Genomic DNA, 17,548 nt, shown 5'->3' on the forward strand with positions numbered 1-17,548 from the left:
CACAAACACTTTAATTTCTATGAAATACTCAAACACAAAGTTCAGACCACGCCTGGTTAAAGTGAAGTTACTGCCCATACTTATGCCTGAAGCTTATTTGTTATTTGCGCACCAGTTAAAAAATCTACCCCACTAGTTCAACATATGAGTGTTTCTGCAAAATACGAAACCAGCCAAATCAGATGATGGGTTGAATGGTCTGTTTTATACAGTGCGATTCTATGTTGCCATTCTCAATGGGGGCCCTACGGCAGCTCTGGGGGCCACAGCACATTTAAATAAAAGCCTTGCTTTCCTTTCATTGGAGAGGGTGTTGGAGAGAAAACTCAGATTTTCCTCTTTTAAACGAATTAACTCTGAATACAGCAGTTAGAATCTTTCAACATAACATGGTTTAGAAAGGAGTGGGATCTCTAAGACCTCCCTGGAGTTAGAGTCTTATTTTCTTTTTGCCTCATGTTACATAAATGTTTTTATATAGTTGGTCGGAGAGAAGTATGGAAGAAACCAAAACTTGACTGCTTCACGGGAAGGGGGCCCAAAAACTTTAAGCAAAACTTTAAGCAAAAGGTGGGGTGGCCAAAAAAAGGTTGAGAATGGCTGCTTTAAATTACAGCACAGAAATGGGCCCTTTTGACCTACAAACCCGGTATTCTTTTTGAACGGTAGGTGGAAGCCGGAGCCCCTGGGGAAAACCCACACAGACACGAGGAGAACGTACAAACTCCTTACGGACAAAGTGAGATTCGAACTCTAATCCTGGTTGCTGGCGTCGTAACTGCGTTGCGCTAACTGCCACCAACCACGCCTCCCTTATGGAGCAGTAGGCAGGGTCAGGATGACCCTTGTAATCTCTCTGCATCTATGACTGAGTTATGGCTCTCTGCCGGAATTAAAAAAGGAATCTTTCAAAGAGACGTATTCAAAAATGAATACTCTACATATTTATGTAACATATGTAACATATTTATGTAACATATTTCAAAATAAAATAATTATTTACTTCAGCATACCTCACATAGCAACTAGGACAAGTGCACTGTGGGGTTCCAACAAAGAAAGGTGAACTGTGACTGTGGAATGAGGATTATAAATCTGACAATTTGAAATAATAAATTAAAGTGTTGCATGCCCACGATCCAGCCAGCCAGCAGCAGTCATATGCAACTCACAAGAGTTTGGTGAGCGAGCTGATGTACGTGTAGGAGACTTTCCTTGGATAGAGATTGCCACGAGGGAAATTTTATTGCTCTTTCATACCAAAGCACAGTATAGGCCCTTGAGGTTGTGCTGACCTATATATTCCTACCAAAAAAAAACCCTTCCTACCCCATAACCCTCTATTTCTTTCCATTCATTTGCTTGTCTAAGAGTCTCTTAAATGCCCCTAATGTTTCAGCCTCTACCTCCATCCCTGGCAAGGCATTCCAGGCACCCACAACCTACCCCTAAACTTTCCTCCTTTCACTTTGTACACAAGTCCTCTGGTGTTTGCTACTCCTGCTCTGGAAAACAGGTGCTGACTGTCCACCTTATCTCAGCCTCTCAGAATCTTTTGGACCTCTATTAAGCCTCCTCTCATCCTCCCTCGCTCCAAAGAGAAAAGTCCCAGCTCTACTAACTTTGCCTCATGAATTATTTAACTCCTGGTAAAACTCCCCTGCACCCTCTCCGTAGCTTCCACGTTATTCCTATAATGAGGTGACCAGAACTGAATACAATACTCCAAGTGTGATCGCACCAGAGATTTGTAGAGTTCCAACATGACCTCTCGACTCTTCAACTCAAATCCCCTCAATTAATGAAGCCCAGCATTCCATAGGCCTTCTGAACTATCCTATTAACCTGCTCAGCAATGCTGAGAGATTTGGTCCCTCTGTTCCTTCACACTGTTATCTGACCATTAACCCTGTACTCAGCCGTCTAGTTTGACCTTCCAAAATGCATCATGTATTAAAAAAAAGTGCTGTAATTTCTACATGGTCAAACCAAAATGCATACCTTGAATAAAATCTGGAATGGGCGCTTTAATCACATGTGAATTGTTTGATTACAAATTTTAAACTGTGGAGCACAGGGGCAAATAAAGGGAAAATGTATCTTTGTCCCAAACATTGTACATTCATACCAATTATATATGTGATTGATGATAGACCATTCATATAAGAAAGAACAAGTTCATGAAATGATTAATACTCTATGGATGTTGAAGTAAACAAGTCAAAATTAAAATTACGGCAAAAGTTAAGACAGCCTTCAAACACAAAGTCTTGTCATAACAAGTGAGTCTGAAGCAGCTTTCCTGAATAAATTCTGTCAAACTGTAAAAATCCAGCCAAATGAAACTAATTTAGCAGGTGCCTTCTTGAGTATTCACAGGCTAAAATCAATCCTAGCTCTCATCAAAACAAGACCACGTTAGCATTCCTTCTGCTGGCCCCTTGGCCCTTACAGTGTTTCCGTTAAACCATGATTAGGAGTATTATTGTGGGTAGTCATGAGGGAGAAGGCCTGTCGCTACTCCTGCTGCACTTGTACGTCTGAGATGATTCAACGATTTACTGTAGATTGCCACTCATCGGTGTCAGTCATGGCTCAGTCAAAGGGGGGGAGGGGGGGGGGTCTTCACCCACATTAAAAAGCTGCTTTGTATTTCCTTACAACGGAGGAGGCCTTTATGACTATCTAACCTGTAGCAGCTCCACACTGATGGTCAGGATTGTACCTGGGAGGCTGAAGTACATTTAATTGCATTGTCATGTTTGTTTATTGAAGTTCTACCAGAGTTCGGAGCACAAAGGAACTGTGCGATGCGTCAGTTTGGTCCTAATGGCAGTATGGTACAGCTGGGGCCATCTTTAAATGAAATGTCTGAGCAATGCATCCTTATTCTCTGAATCGTGCATTTTGAAGCAGAGGGGAGCCTTCTCAATCAAGTTTATCAAGTCAGTAAAAGTTGTTTTGTATTTTTACCATAAAGGTCACTACTTGACCTGCTGAGTTTCTCCAGTTTTGTGTTTTTACTTGAATCAAAATAAGTCACCTGTTTCCAAGGAGCCATTTGTTTGCAAATAAGGTGCACATCAATGTCTGTAAAGTGTTTCAAGACGCAAGAAAGCACGTCAGCTTCCTCAGGAGCTTGCGTGACATCAGTAGCCTTGGCCAACTGTGTGGTGGAAACCGTGCTGCGTCAATATCCGCCGAGCTTAAAGCCCTGCAAAAGATAGCGGACACAGCCCGGGATCTCACAGGCAAAATCCTCCCCATTATCGAGAACGACTACGGGGGACGCTGCCGTTGGAGAGCAGCGGCAATCATCCAGGATCCACACCACCCAGCCGCCATCAGGAAAGAGGTGTCGGTGCCACAAGACTCGCACCTCCAGATTCAGGAACAGTTGCTACCCCTCTACCATCAGACTCCTCAATGACCAATTCAATCAGCGACTTGTTTAAAGCATCTTACTGTGCACCTCATTTATTAGTGAATATTTTTTTCTGTGTTGCACAGTTTGTTTATATTTCTATCTTTTGAATGTATATATTTTCTTGAGTACAGTTTTTTTTGCACTACCAATAAATAGAAATTCTGCCTCATCCACAGGTAAAAGAATTTCAAGTTGTATGTGATGTCATGTATATGATCTGGCAATAACTCTGAACCTTCAAGATACATACAAGTTTTATTGTCTCTTTAGTTCGGATTGAATTTTACTTCAAATGAGCAATTAATGCTAATCCATTTGTACTTATTGTCTTAAGCAACTAGGTTGGGCTTGAGGCAGGTGCAAGCAGTAAAGACTGGATTGATTGGGGTTAGAACTTTGAAGTCCCAGTCATACTTTCCCAGCGCAGCAATGATCACTGACAAACTGAGAATTCCACCAGAATCTCAGCTCACCGAGCTTGGATTCTAGAGCGCCATATAATTGACAATGCAGCGGATGGACGCCCTGGTTGCATGTGCAAGAGGAAGCCTGTCAAGGTCACTTCTTTGAAGGCTGCAATGCCTCATTAGTCAATGAGCTGACACCTTCCATGCCTGCTTGCACAAGGAAAACCCAAAGTGCCAACAAGGATCCTTGCAAAGGCCGAGGACCCTGTAATATCTGTTTCTGAGGAAAATGTCATAGATCAGCGCAGGACAGGCCTTTCGGCCTTCAATGTTGTGCCAACCCTTAATAGTTCATAAAAAAAACACTAAACCTTCCCTATCCAGTAATCCTCTATTTTCCTTCCATCCACGTGTTTGCCTAAGAATCTCTTAAATGCCCCTAATGTTTCAGCCCCCATCGCCACGCAGGCATTCCAGGCCCCCACAACTCATTGCTTAAAAGGTTACCCCCGATGTCTCCCTTAAACTTCCCTCCCTTTACGGTGCACACATCCTCTAGGAATTATGCTGTTCCTGTCCTGGAAAACCGACACCAGTCGTCCACCCTGTCTATGCCTCTCATAATATTGTGGACTTCCTCTCATCCTTCTACGCTACGAAGAGAAAAGTACCAGCCCTGCCAACCTTGCCTCATAAGACTTGTTTTCCAATCCAGGCAACATCCTGGTCAATCTCCTCTCCGTAGCTTCCACATCCTTCCTGTAATGAGGTGACCACAACTGAACACAAGTGTGGTCTCACCAAAGATTTGTAGAGTTGCAACATGGCCTCCACTCTTGAACTCAATCTCCCTATTAATGAAGCCCAGCATCCCATAGGCCTTCTATCAACCTGTGTGGTGACCTGGAGGGATGCATGTATTTGGACCCAAAGGTCCCTCTGTTCATCTACCCTCTTAAGTAGCTGACTATTAACCCTGTACTCAGCCTTCTGGTTTGTCCTTACAAAATGCATCACCTCACACCTATCCAGATTGTACTTCATCTGCCACTTCTCCGCCCAACTGTACCTCCTGTCTCTATCCCCTTGTAACCTTCGCCAACCTTCAGCTCCATCCACAACTCCTCCAACTCCTTCATGTCGTCTGGAAACCTATTGAACATCCTTCCTCCAAGTCATTTATAAAAATCACAGAGAGCAGGGGTCCCAGAACAGATGCTTGTGGTGCTCCACTAGTCACCGACCTCCAGGCAGAATCCTTTCCTTCCACTATTACTCCCTGCCTTCTACCTGCAGATCCATGCCTCACGATTTATGAGGGTGAACCCTCGAAACGCATTAGGCCCCTGAAGGCGTACCAAGCAGGGTAATGAAAATCTGTGCCAACCAATGAGCCGAGGGTTCATGGACATCAATCACCCAGTGCCCAAGAAGAGTAGAGTGAGCTGGCCTCAATGACTATCGCCCGGTGGAACTATCATCCACTGTGATGAAATGCTTTGGGAGGTTGGTCATATCCAGAATTAACATGTACCCCTGGATCATGTGGACAACAGCTTCTCTTCATCGACTACAGCTCAGTCTTCGACACCATTATTCCCTCAGTGCCGGTCAACAAGCTCCAAACCCTGGGCCTCTGCCAGCCATCCCCCCCTCCCGCAACAGGATCCTTGACGTCCTCATCAGAAGACCATGAATTGGAAACAATGTCTGACAATCCAAGGATGCTCAGCCCACAGCTCTACTCATTATATACCCGTAACTGTGCGGTCAGGCAAAATTCCAGTGCTACCTACAAATTTGCCAATGACGCCACGGTTGTCGGAAGAATCATAAACTGCAAAGAGGAAGCTTACAGGAGGGAGATAGATCAGCTCGTTGAATGGTGTAATGACAACAACCTTGCGCTCAATGTTAGCAAAACCAAGGATATGATTGTGGATTTCAGGGGGAAGTCAAGAAAACACCATCCAGTCTTTTTCGAAGGCTCTATAGTGGAGAGGGTCAAAATCTTCAAATTCCTGGGTGTCAACATCTTACGGAGAATGAGGTGTGTTACTTCAATTGGGGGTGGTCTCAGTCTGGCAGTGCAGGCTTGTCAGCAAGGAGATGGGTTGTGGAATTGAAAAGGGTGGGCACAAGGAGATTCACGGTATTGCAGCGGACAGAGCCAAGGTTCTGAACCAAGTGTCCAGTCACTCCGACATAAAGGAGACTGCGACGGGAGCCCTTGATGCAGTAGTTGGTCTAGTAGTTGTTCTGAAGCCTCCATGTCGATGCAATCATGAAGAAGGCTCGCCAGCGGCTGCAGTATATGTGAGATGTTTGAGGAGATTCAGTATGTCACTATAGACTTGCGAAAACCTCTCCAGATATACCATGGAGAGCATTCTGGCTGGTTGAATCACACTGCCCGGTACAAAAGTGCCAAAGCCCAGGACAAGGAAAAAAAAATTAACTCAGCCACCATCACAAGCACCAGTCTTCGCTCCATCGAGGACATCTACAAGAGGCGGTGTCTTAAGAAAGCAGCCTCTAGCCTCAAAGATCCCCAGCACCCAGGCCAGGCCCTCTTCACACTGGTGCCATCAGGGAAAAGGTACAGGAGCCTGAAGACAAGCACCCAGCGGCACAAGGACGGCTTCTTCCCCTCCGCCATCAGATTTCTGAGTAAACAATTAACCCCAGACACTGCCTCACTGTCTTTTTCTTCCACTTGCACTATTTTTATTTAAATTTTAACATTTTAAATTCAGACATACAGCACGGTAACAGGCCCTTCTGGCCCATGAGCCCATGCCACCCAATTATACCCCATTAATCTACCACCATCAGTGCGTTTTTGAGCGCTGGGAAGAAATCAGAGCCCCTGGGGGAAAGCTAGAGAGACGTGGGGAGAACGTACAAACTACTTATTTTGTAAGGTGGTTTATATAAACATTTGCACTGTGATTCTTGGCATATCTAAAAACCCTGATGTGTACGATTTGCAAAGCTATATTGCAGGTCCGTGCGCTTATATACAGCGGGCAATAAATGGAGTTAAACAATCTCACAACCAACAGATCAGATCAAAACTCTGGGGTTCTGCCACATCTGGTGGTGAATGGTGATGGACAATTAACCCTTTGGATTCTGGCCATTTTTAACCTTTCATAATATATACTCCACACTGGGTCCATGGGTAAACTACAGTACAAACACCAGCTGGTGGTTGGGTAGAAAACTAGTCCCGGAAAACCGGGATACAGTTGGTAGTCCCAGAAGGGCACGGAATCCAAAGGGTTATTTTGTCGACAGAACAAGGAGACATCCAGACCCTCCTTCACATTGGCAGGACCCAACAAGAGTGCTGAAGGAAAGGTCAAGGGATTAGCCATAAGTGATGAATAGGTGCCCCATCTTGGATTCCTGAGACCCTGCCTTCACAGAAGCTAGTCTCCAGCCAATTTAATTCATTCCAACAGGTGCCAAGAATTAGCTGAGTGAAGTGGACGCAGCAAAACCCTGTACTCCAGAACCAACTGTGCTTCTCGCCAACTGTGTCCCAGTACAGTTACAACACTGCGACTAGATGGCAGCAGAAAACATCTAAAATAGGAGCAGGAGGACACAGGGAAAGAAGATGCTGGAACTGGGAGAAAAACACAGTGTGCTGGGAGAACTCAGCGGGGCCGAGCAGCATCCATGGGAGAAAGTGAAACATTGATGTTTTGGGTTGGAATTCTTCATCGTGACAGGAACAAGAGTAGACCACTGAATAAAATCACTCTCGACACTCTCTCAATCCCATTCTCACTCCAATCCAAAGTTAAAGTACATCATGCATCTAATTTTTAATGGACATCTTTCTTTCGCCTATTGATTCAGTAACTTGGCCTCCACTGGCTTATGTGGTAGAGAATATCACAGCTTCATCATCCACTCGCTGAAGAAGCTTCTCATCTCAACTTTCCATGCCTTACCCGGGATCCCAAAGCCACCGACTCATGCTAGATTCCCTGGCCTGGGGGATGTCTCCTCCACAGATTCGGACTGTTAGAGTTTTTCTTTTGTGTTTCAATGAGAACTTCCCTCATTTTATAAAAACTCAGTGAATACAGCCCTAGTCCCCTCGTACAACAACCCTGCCAACCCAGTACTATTGACGTTAACTCTATAGAGTGACCCACCATCTTGGGAGGGTTCCACTAATCAAAAACTCTACTGGACCAGCCACGTGGCAACATGAACAGCTCAGAGGCGGGGATGTCAGATATTTGTACGTTTCAACTTCGAAGACTGCCAATGTTTCGGAGATGGCAGTCCATTTGACCGGATCCAATTCACCACCGTTAACATTAATTCCCTCTGTCATTGGCCTTCAGTGGCCGCAAAGTTCACCACTACAAAAATGCAATGTAGTTACTGACCTAAGATCGTAAAAACACACAGATATGTTGGAGGAAGTCAGCCGGTCTTGCAGCATCCATATTGGAGGTAAAGATATATCACCAACATTTCGGGCCTGAGCTCTTTTTCAAGAAATAAGCGAAGAACAGGAAGGCATCAGAATAAAGACTGAAAACAGTCAGGGGGGAGGAGTCCAGACCAACAAAAGATGTTAATTGGAGATGATAAGAGGAAATGTGAGAACTGATTTTGACTCTGTGGAAGGAGACAGAGGGAAAGGGGAGGAGATGGAGAGGAATCTGGGGAAAGGCAAAAGGCGGTAGAAGATTGGGGGGGGTGAGGGTGGTTTTAACAGAAACCGGAGAATTCGATTGTCACCATTCAGTTGGAGGTTGCCCAGATGGAGAATGAGGTGTTGTTACTTCAATTGGGGGTGGCAGTGTACGAGTGCATGGACAGGCTTGTCAGCAAGGGGATGGGATGTGGAATTGAAAAGGGTGGGCACAAGGAGATTCACGCTATTGCAGCGGACAGGTCCAAGGTTCTGAACCAAGCGCCCAGTCTCTCCGACGTAAAGGAGACTGCAACGGGAGCGCTTGATGCAGTAGTTGGTCTAGACTCCTTCCCTGGTCAGTCTTCAGTCTTTACACTGACATCTTCCTGTTCTTTCCTTGAAGAAGGGCTCAGGCCTGAAACGTTGGTAATATATTTTTACCTCTTGTGCACTCTGCGAGACCAGCTGAGCTCCTCCAGCATCTCTGTGTGTGTTTTACTTACAATCACAGCATATGCAGACTTTTACATTTCACTTGCCTAAGATACTGCAACAATAACTCCCAGCAAGGACTAAGAAAGGCCAGTTGGTATGTGACAACACCTCTCTTTCCAAATTGTACCCCATCCTGACTTGGAAATCTGTTGCTGGCCCCTTATTATCAGTGGGTCTAAATCGTGGAACTCCCACCCAACAATACCGTGGGAGAACTTTCACTGGCAGGGCTGCAGTAATTTGCAGGAGGCAGCTCACCAACAGCTTCACCAGGGGAATTAGGGACTGTGGGTGGAGTAAATAACTTTGGGGATGGGCTTTATGTGCAGAACTTGGCACTAGCACACATTCCCAAAATGAAGAGTCCTAAAATCTGGACTGCTCCGGGATTAGGTCAGTCCAGATTTTCCGGGGTTCTTGGGCAGTACATCTGCGGCGTTTCTCAGAGCAAAAGCCAAGAGTTGCCGAGCGGTCTAAATTTCAGCCAAGACTATTCGAGAAGTCCGGATTCTTGGGTGGTCCAGATTTCTGGACTTTTATTGTACAAACATTCTCACATTTACCAAAGAAGATCGACTGTGTTTTCTATAAAACTCAAATACTTCTAAATTCAGCTCAATTGCTCTCCCATGGCGCTGATCATGGGAAGTTAAGCAAGAGAGAAGTCTTCAGATGTCGTAGATTCAAAGGGAAGTAATTAACTGAACCAGGTGCAAGGAGATAATTCAATGCTCGATATATACAAATACTGCCTTTAAAATACATCGATGAAAGGTAGTTTAATGGCATAAATCATGAGTGCTTACAAGGTAAAATATGGCATTTACACAGGCTGGATAAAATGTGGATTCAGGAACTTTAATAGAAGAGAACATAAATAGCAGCAGGAGTAGGCCGACCGGCCCATCGAGCCAATGACATCATGGCGAATCTGATGATAGGCTCGTCTCCACCTACCTGCCTTTGCCCCATATCCTTTGATACCCCTACTACATAAAAATCTATCCAACCTTGCCTTAAATATATTTACTGAGGTCGCCTCCACTGCTTCAACGAACAGCGAATTCCACAGATTCACACCCCCCCCACCCCCGGGAAAAGCAGTGCCTCCTCATCCGCTGTTTGCGAAGTCTCAATGCTCCTTCAGAGTCCATCCGCCCAGACTGACTGCTGTGGGCTCAAGGGCAGGCTTTAAAAGGCCCGTTACAGAAGCCGACGGTGGTTTATTTTAAAATATCCAAGTAACCATTGAACAATAATTTGTGATTGAAATATTGTGTTTGGCTTTTAACAACATCAACGGTAAGTGTCAGATTTGTAGGGGTGGATCGACGTACACACAGGGCATCGTTCAAAACCAACATTTTAGGTGGAAATTCCAGGGGCCATCCTGTACAGAGTCGACCTATACACAGGCATATACAGAGTTCTTTTTCTGTAACAGTGGCACTGGGGCTAAAAACTCTGCTGTGAGGATACCAGGTTCCAGATAAAATACATCAGCAAAGAGAGATTAGGAAGTTTCACAATGGCCTGACTCAAGGGCAGCATATGGACAGAAAATGATGAGCAGGGGACTGGTGATGAAACTGGACACAGGTGCACAAACATATGGAACGACACCCTAGTAAGTTCTATTATTAATAAAATGCCAGGCATTGTCACATTAGTATGGACGGAACTGATCTGTGCACAGCGCCATTTGCAATAATTCAGACGGTGTAATGGATTACTGCTTTCCCTATTCATTATCAGTTCATACACTACACATGCTCACTTTAAATCAACAGTACAAATAACATCATCCAGGACCCAAAGGTTTCCTTAAGGTCCTTAGTGAGGACATCAAGTCTTGATAAGTCTTGTAGGTTCAAGAATTTTGCTGCTTTTCACACCATTTTCTCTCCCCCCGCCCCCCCTTCTCTGCTCCAAATGACTCCTCTTCCTCCACTTGCCCCCTCTGTTTCTCTTGCCTCTCTCCCCCTTTGTCTGGCACCGGTTAATCAAATGACCCCGTCGGTCATCCTTCACCCTCACCTGGACAACCAACCCCCCTACAGGCCCCAGCTTAACCCTTCACACCCCATCCTCATTATACAAAGTTCAGATTCAAAATAAATACCTGACATCACATACAACCCTGAGATTCTTTTTCTGGCAGAATTTCTACTTATTGGCAACTGCAAACTACTAAAAAAAAAGATACAGGTACATGTACAAATGAGAAGTGTAAACAAAGAAAGGAATGTAAATAAACTGCTATGGAATAAAGAAAAAAAAATTCAGTAATAAATAATGTGCAAGGAAAAATCCTTAAATGATTCCTTGACTGAGTTTGTTGTTTCGGAGTCTGGTGGTGGAGGCGTGGCAACTTTTAAAAAATTTAGACATACAGCACGGTTACAGACCAATTTGACCCTATGAGTCCATGCCTCCCAATTTACACCCCATTAACCTACACCCCTGCCTGGTACACTTTGAACAGTAGGGGCCCCCATGCAGACATGGAGAACCTACAAACTCCTGACAGGCAGTGTGGGAATCGAACCCCGATCCGGTCCCGATCGCTGGCGCTGTAAAGGCGTTGAACTAACTGCTCAGCCAACCGTGCCGCCCAACTGTTCCCGAACCTGGAGGTACAAGTATTCTAGCACCTATACTCTCCGTCACGATTAAGGAGGTACAAGTATTCTAGCACCTATACTCTCCGTCACGATTAAGGAGGTACAAGTATTCTAGCACCTATACTCTCCGTCACGATTAAGGAGGTACAAGTATTCTAGCACCTATACTCTCCGTCACGATTAAGGAGGTACAAGTATTCTAGCACCTATACTCTCCGTCACGATTAAGGAGGTACAAGTATTCTAGCACCTATACTCTCCGTCACGATTAAGGAGGTACAAGTATTCTAGCACCTATACTCTCCGTCACGATTAAGGAGGTACAAGTATTCTAGCACCTATACTCTCCGTCACGATTAAGGAGGTACAAGTATTCTAGCACCTATACTCTCCGTCACGATTAAGGAGGTACAAGTATTCTAGCACCTATACTCTCCGTCACGATTAAGGAGGTACAAGTATTCTAGCACCTATACTCTCCGTCACGATTAAGGAGGTACAAGTATTCTAGCACCTATACTCTCAGTCACGATTAAGGAGGTACAAGTATTCTAGCACCTATACTCTCAGGCACGATTAAGGGCGTGAATCTGTGTCCATCCTTTTCCTCTCAACCTCTTGAGTTCCTCCAGAATCAAGTGTTTGCATTCTTTCCTGCGTCCTCAGATCAATTTTAAGTTGCAGAGAAACGTGGGCAAGGAATGGATAGGACCCAAAGGAAACTATCAACGTAATATTGCCAATGAACAGTGAGACAATAGATATTCTATATTAGCAATAACTTCAGGTCATGACTTAAAAACATAAAATATCTTGCCACCAAGACCAAATGTGGCAGACAGTTCTATTGTTCGGAAAGATAAGATACAGGATCAGGTGAAAAGCAGGGAGTGGACTGAATTGCCAGCTCACGTACAATGAGCAGAGAGCATCTTTCTGTAGTGGCTCCATTTTATCACAGACCACCCTGGGGGTTAATTGCAACTTAAAAGTCTAGCATTTTTAATTCAACTCAGAAACAAAACTGGAATCATTAAAATACGGCGTTGATCAGAAATTTAGAGTAAGAGACAGGAATAGGTTAGGAATTATGGCTTCTTACACCTTCAAGATCTTTGTTGCAATTAATACAGTAAAACTCATTATCTGGAATTCAACCAAACAGCAAAGAAAATTACGGAAAATAGGTAAAAAGTACATGTTTAAAATTGGCAGGCCTCGCCGTTAGTTCGCCAGTCATGAAATGCGCCATCTCAAGCGTTCGGAAAATACACTTATTCAGTACCTACCGATCCCCATAGGTGCAGGACACCAAGGGTCTTATTGCACAAAAATCTACGGGGAAAATTATAAATCACCTCCAACACAAAACATTGTCAAGCCTGTTTTAAAGTGTCTTTGGTCATGGCTGTTACAAGCACGGTTCAAACAAAATGATAAACAATTTAAATCATTAGTGATTTGAGGAAAACGGGTACAATTCACATTAAAAAGCAACTGAGCCTCTGCTTTGTGCATTCAAACAGTTGAAATCCCGTGATCAATAGACTTCTCATGGTTATCCCTGGATGCCTAGTGACCCACAGAATTATGGGATACCTGAGGGCAATTCCAACCAGATAGGTTTTGTAATACACAAAAAATGTCGTTAACACACAAATCTCCTTCAACAAAAATAATGATCACCAGCTGCAAATTATTTGCATTAGTACAATACTGAAAATCAAAGTTCGCACTACTCTCACCTTTAATCCCTGCCAGGGAAGACTCCCTCGTAGAAAGTACATAAACATGTGTCCTAAAGCCTCCAAATCATCTCTGCGGCTTTGCTCTAGGATAAAAGAAGAAGAAAATTTACTGCCGATCTAACACATTTGAAGAGGGAAAAGTCCAGTAAAAATCTGCGTAACAGGATACACATCAGAAACCACTGAACACTGCCGAGTAAATTCTAATACATAGCTGGAAATACGACAAACTTAATCAAGAACTAGAAATCCAAATTAACAATTGCAGTGCACTTTCTAGGAAGTTGACAATTAATGAGCAAAATAAAACATATCTCTGCAAAAAGACATCTCTGTAATATTATCGTTCAGTCATAAAAAGGCTCCAAAATTATATAATGGCATTAAACAATCCCCCCCCCCTCTCCTTGGTGATCACTCAAAAGGCAACTGTGGAGAACAAAGTCACAGTGCTGCTCCATGGGGCCCAATTGGTCCCTATGGCTTTCAATGGTTTGGTATTGGAACCAACGGTGGTTTAACTTTAAAAATCCTGCGACCACGGGGTCTGGGCCCAAGTTGGTCGGCAGCGGTCACAAGGGGTTGCAGACTCTGAGGAAGTGGAGGTCTGCCGCAGGGCACCAAAAATCAGAGAGACCACCCACCCCCCCTCCCCCCGCATCTCCATTTGAGAGGGAGAAGCAGAGGAGAAGATCACAGCGGCAGACTGGTGAGGAGCTCTGAGGCTGAAGAATGCACAGGCTGCTGGCGACTCAAGGCGAAGAACCCACACAGGGTGCGAGCCATTGGCGACTGCGGCCAAGGAATTTACATCAGGCTGTGGACTGGGGTACCAGGTATTGGAACTGAGATGCAAGAGGGAACTGAAGGGTCCCCGATAATGTCGGAGGTTTGGATCTGTAACTTGGGTTGCCGATGGTTTAGACCGAAGGTTGTGGAGACTGCGGGAGCATTGAAAGTGAAGCTGTGTACATTCAGGTATCCCTCTGAGGGGACTTTCTTTTGCTTCTCTTTCTCTTGCTGTAGGGGGCGCCAGGCAATTTCTGCTGATAGCAAATCTTTGTCTGCCTCACGGTAGTCTAAAGGAAATTTTGTGTAATATCATATTTTCTGTTTTATTATATGACAATAAAATCTTAAATCTTGAATGTATGAACTTATCCCACCAAATTGACAGAATGTTGGGATGTACCTCAGCACAGAAAAACTTTAAAATCAGGAATCAAAATGAGTGCTCTGTGGCTTAAATCATTTGGAACAAGAAGTTTTGAGACGGAAGTTCTCGACCTGTCTAAATATCAGAATATTAATAACCCCCAAATGAACCGAAGTTAAGTTCTATTTTAAACACACAGGATGCCACATGATGATCAATCTTGCAGTAGTTTCTATTCTTCAAATTTATAAATCGGGTCCACTGGCTTCTAAAATCGAATGGCACCTCGTCTCCACTGGGGCATTTCCCATTCAGGGAATATTTGAAATTCCAGGTATTCCTCATTTTTAAGGAACAGACTCAATCAAATTCAGGAGCTCACGGAAAGCAAGTAATTCCTGTTACAGGATTTTGTGGATTTGCTTTGTGGTTCCAGGAGATCAAGGGCCTCGGGAGATTTGTGTCAACCCTGAGTCAAAGGTGGCGGTTACTAGTTCTACAGTTGAGAGAACTGAAAAAAAAACTAGTTAATGATCCATTGCTACTGAACGTCCAACCAGAAATGTGAAGTTCTCCCTTCCATATGAACTTTAAAATCAAGGCCCTCTCAGCTGAGCATCGAAACGTCAACCTGCTCGTTCTAAATAACGTTTCTATTTACCAACACCAGTGAAATAAGTTACCCCATCTTATGCTGGAAATTATTTGTTCAAGTTGATCCCTAAATTGCAAAAGTAACCACACAGTAAGAGAGCTTCCCTTCTACAACGATGGGATCTCCTGAGGTCATGAATTCCAAGCTCTTCCTGTGATTGATGGTCCAAGACTTAAAGCCTACCAATGCAGATTGGGTCAAGTAGGAAAAGTTGAGAGGGCCCATTGACAGGATGTTCTATCGCCATGTACATGATTGCTTCAAATTAGTCTTGCACCAGCCACGTCCTTTGGGTCATGTAAGGTAAAACATCATGAGATGGGAATGTGTAGGGAGTTACCCTGTACAGGGCAGTAACAAGAAGGGGAGGTGTCCTTGTACTCCTGTTAGGTAAAACATCATGAGATGGGAATGTACAGGGCTGTAACAAGATGTAAATGCATCCTTGTACTTACAAGATAAGAGAGACATTGATGGATTGAGAGGCAGGAAGCTAGCAGGGAAAGGATAGCAACAGTTTTAGTCATTGGACAAGTAATGATATGATGATGTTCTAAGCATGTATCCAAGGGTATAAAAAATCACCATTTTGCTGATAACGGCAGAATGCATTCTCCGACTAACATGTTTAGTCGCAAGTGTTACAATCCGGTAATAAAGAACAAAGAACCCTGATTTCGACTCAGCCTGGTGTTTGTCTCACTCATTCATGAACAAAGCAGACCTAACAGTCATCAGAAGCTCGACCAATCCAGCCATGTAAATCCTGTGCATACAAGAGCAGTCAAGAGGCTGGGTATTCTTCAGCTCCTGACACTCCAGGATTTCTCTGTTCCCAACAGGGAAGTTTGATGGAATGATCCTCACGTGCCAGGATGAGTGCGGTACCTACATTGCTCAGCAAGTTCGACAGTGACCGGGACAACATCACCTGCTTGATGGGCATCCTGAGCGTTCATTCCATCCACTTTCAGTGCACGAGGGCCGCAGCAGCCCCTCGGCAATTCCAGCAATTCCCAGAGAGCACAGCTGTAGGCAGGCTCCGGGAACCTCCACCAATACCTAGCGCTTCCCTTGTCGTCAATGGTAAATCCTGAAACTTGCTGGCCAACAGTAAGGGGGTTGGGGGGCGGGGGGGGGGGCAGCCGCAGATCAAGAAGGCCTTGCCATCTCCTCGAAGGCAATTAGGGCGGACAATACAAGAGAAGTCTTCATTATTTAAATTGCTGCAACATTTATTTAACCTGTAAAGATTACATTTTACCTTTATTTTCCTTCAATTCACTCCACATCAAGTGAAATGTTTATACCACATGTACTAAAGATAGTAAAACCCGTCATCTGGAATTCAAGCAACTGGCAACAAAAATTGCAGAAAATTAATAGGTCAAAATTATGTAAATTTAAATTGTCATGTCTCACTGTTAATTTGCCAATCGTGCCACACACAATCTCAAGTAAGCAGAAAATTTTCTTATCCAGCATCTACCAATCCCCATAGGTGCCCGATACCAGACGTTTTACTGTAATATAGTACTCTACAGTATAGTAGCCCCATTGAAACAAGGTTCAGAGAAGGATAAATAACAGACCTTTTCCCAAGTGAGTGTTGATAGACATGTATCTTGCAGTGCCAGTTAAGCTCTTGTGCTCCCTGTAGGGGATGTGCTTTTTGGTATCAGGATCAATATACTCCTTGGCTAAACCAAAGTCTATTATATGGATTATGTGATCCTTTTTATTGCCTTGCCTTCCGATTAGAAAGTTCTCAGGCTTGACGTCTCTGTAGATTAAACTCTTTGAGTGGACATACTCCATTCGGTTCAGCTGTGGACAGAAATGAGGTGCGTTAATGACAACAGAAGATTAACTCGTTTCACTTTTTGCCCCTTCCTCTTCTCCTTCAAGTAAAAACTCAGCAGGCATTTTAAAGAGCAAAGATACATAGCCAACGTTTCTGGCTTGTGCCCTTCTTCAAGGTCTGGCACAATGTAGGCAGCCGCCTACATCGATTGTGCATCTTTATCTTTGCTCTATCAAGTACCTGCTGAGTTTCTCCAGCATTGTGTTTTCACTTCAACCACAGAGTCTGCAGACTTTAGCATCCCTCTCCTTCAAACTCCACCAGACGTTTGCAGGTACAACCTGACCGACTCTGCAGCATTAACTTGGATGGGTGAAACCTGAATTTGAGAGTTGAAATAGCAACTGAACTCCCAAGTTGTAAATGTCGACAAATTTAAATTGGGGCAGCGCACAAATTTGCTGGAGCAGGTCACGCAAGGTCCATAGAAAGCAAAAGGCACTCAGCATTTCAGACCTGAGCCCTTCGAGAGAGAGAGAGAGAGAGAGAGAGAGAGAGAGAGAGAG

General features: G+C 44.2%; 1 protein-coding gene across 9 annotated transcripts in view; it reads right to left on the bottom strand.

Annotated features, from left to right (window-relative positions):
- Positions 1 to 17,548, bottom strand: part of LOC138745577 (casein kinase I-like) — a 168,879-nt gene that overhangs the window by 44,586 nt on the left and 106,745 nt on the right. For all 9 annotated transcript variants that reach the window (XM_069902762.1, XM_069902761.1, XM_069902757.1 and 6 more), the window contains 2 exons: positions 16,771 to 17,005; positions 13,365 to 13,450 (listed from right to left, as the gene is read on the bottom strand). In XM_069902762.1, coding sequence (XP_069758863.1) covers positions 13,365 to 13,450; positions 16,771 to 17,005 — 321 coding nt within the window. The remainder of the gene's footprint in view (positions 1 to 13,364; positions 13,451 to 16,770; positions 17,006 to 17,548) is intronic.

Source organism: Narcine bancroftii, chromosome 11 (genome assembly GCF_036971445.1).
Source record: "Narcine bancroftii isolate sNarBan1 chromosome 11, sNarBan1.hap1, whole genome shotgun sequence".
Classification (NCBI taxonomy): domain Eukaryota; kingdom Metazoa; phylum Chordata; class Chondrichthyes; order Torpediniformes; family Narcinidae; genus Narcine; species Narcine bancroftii.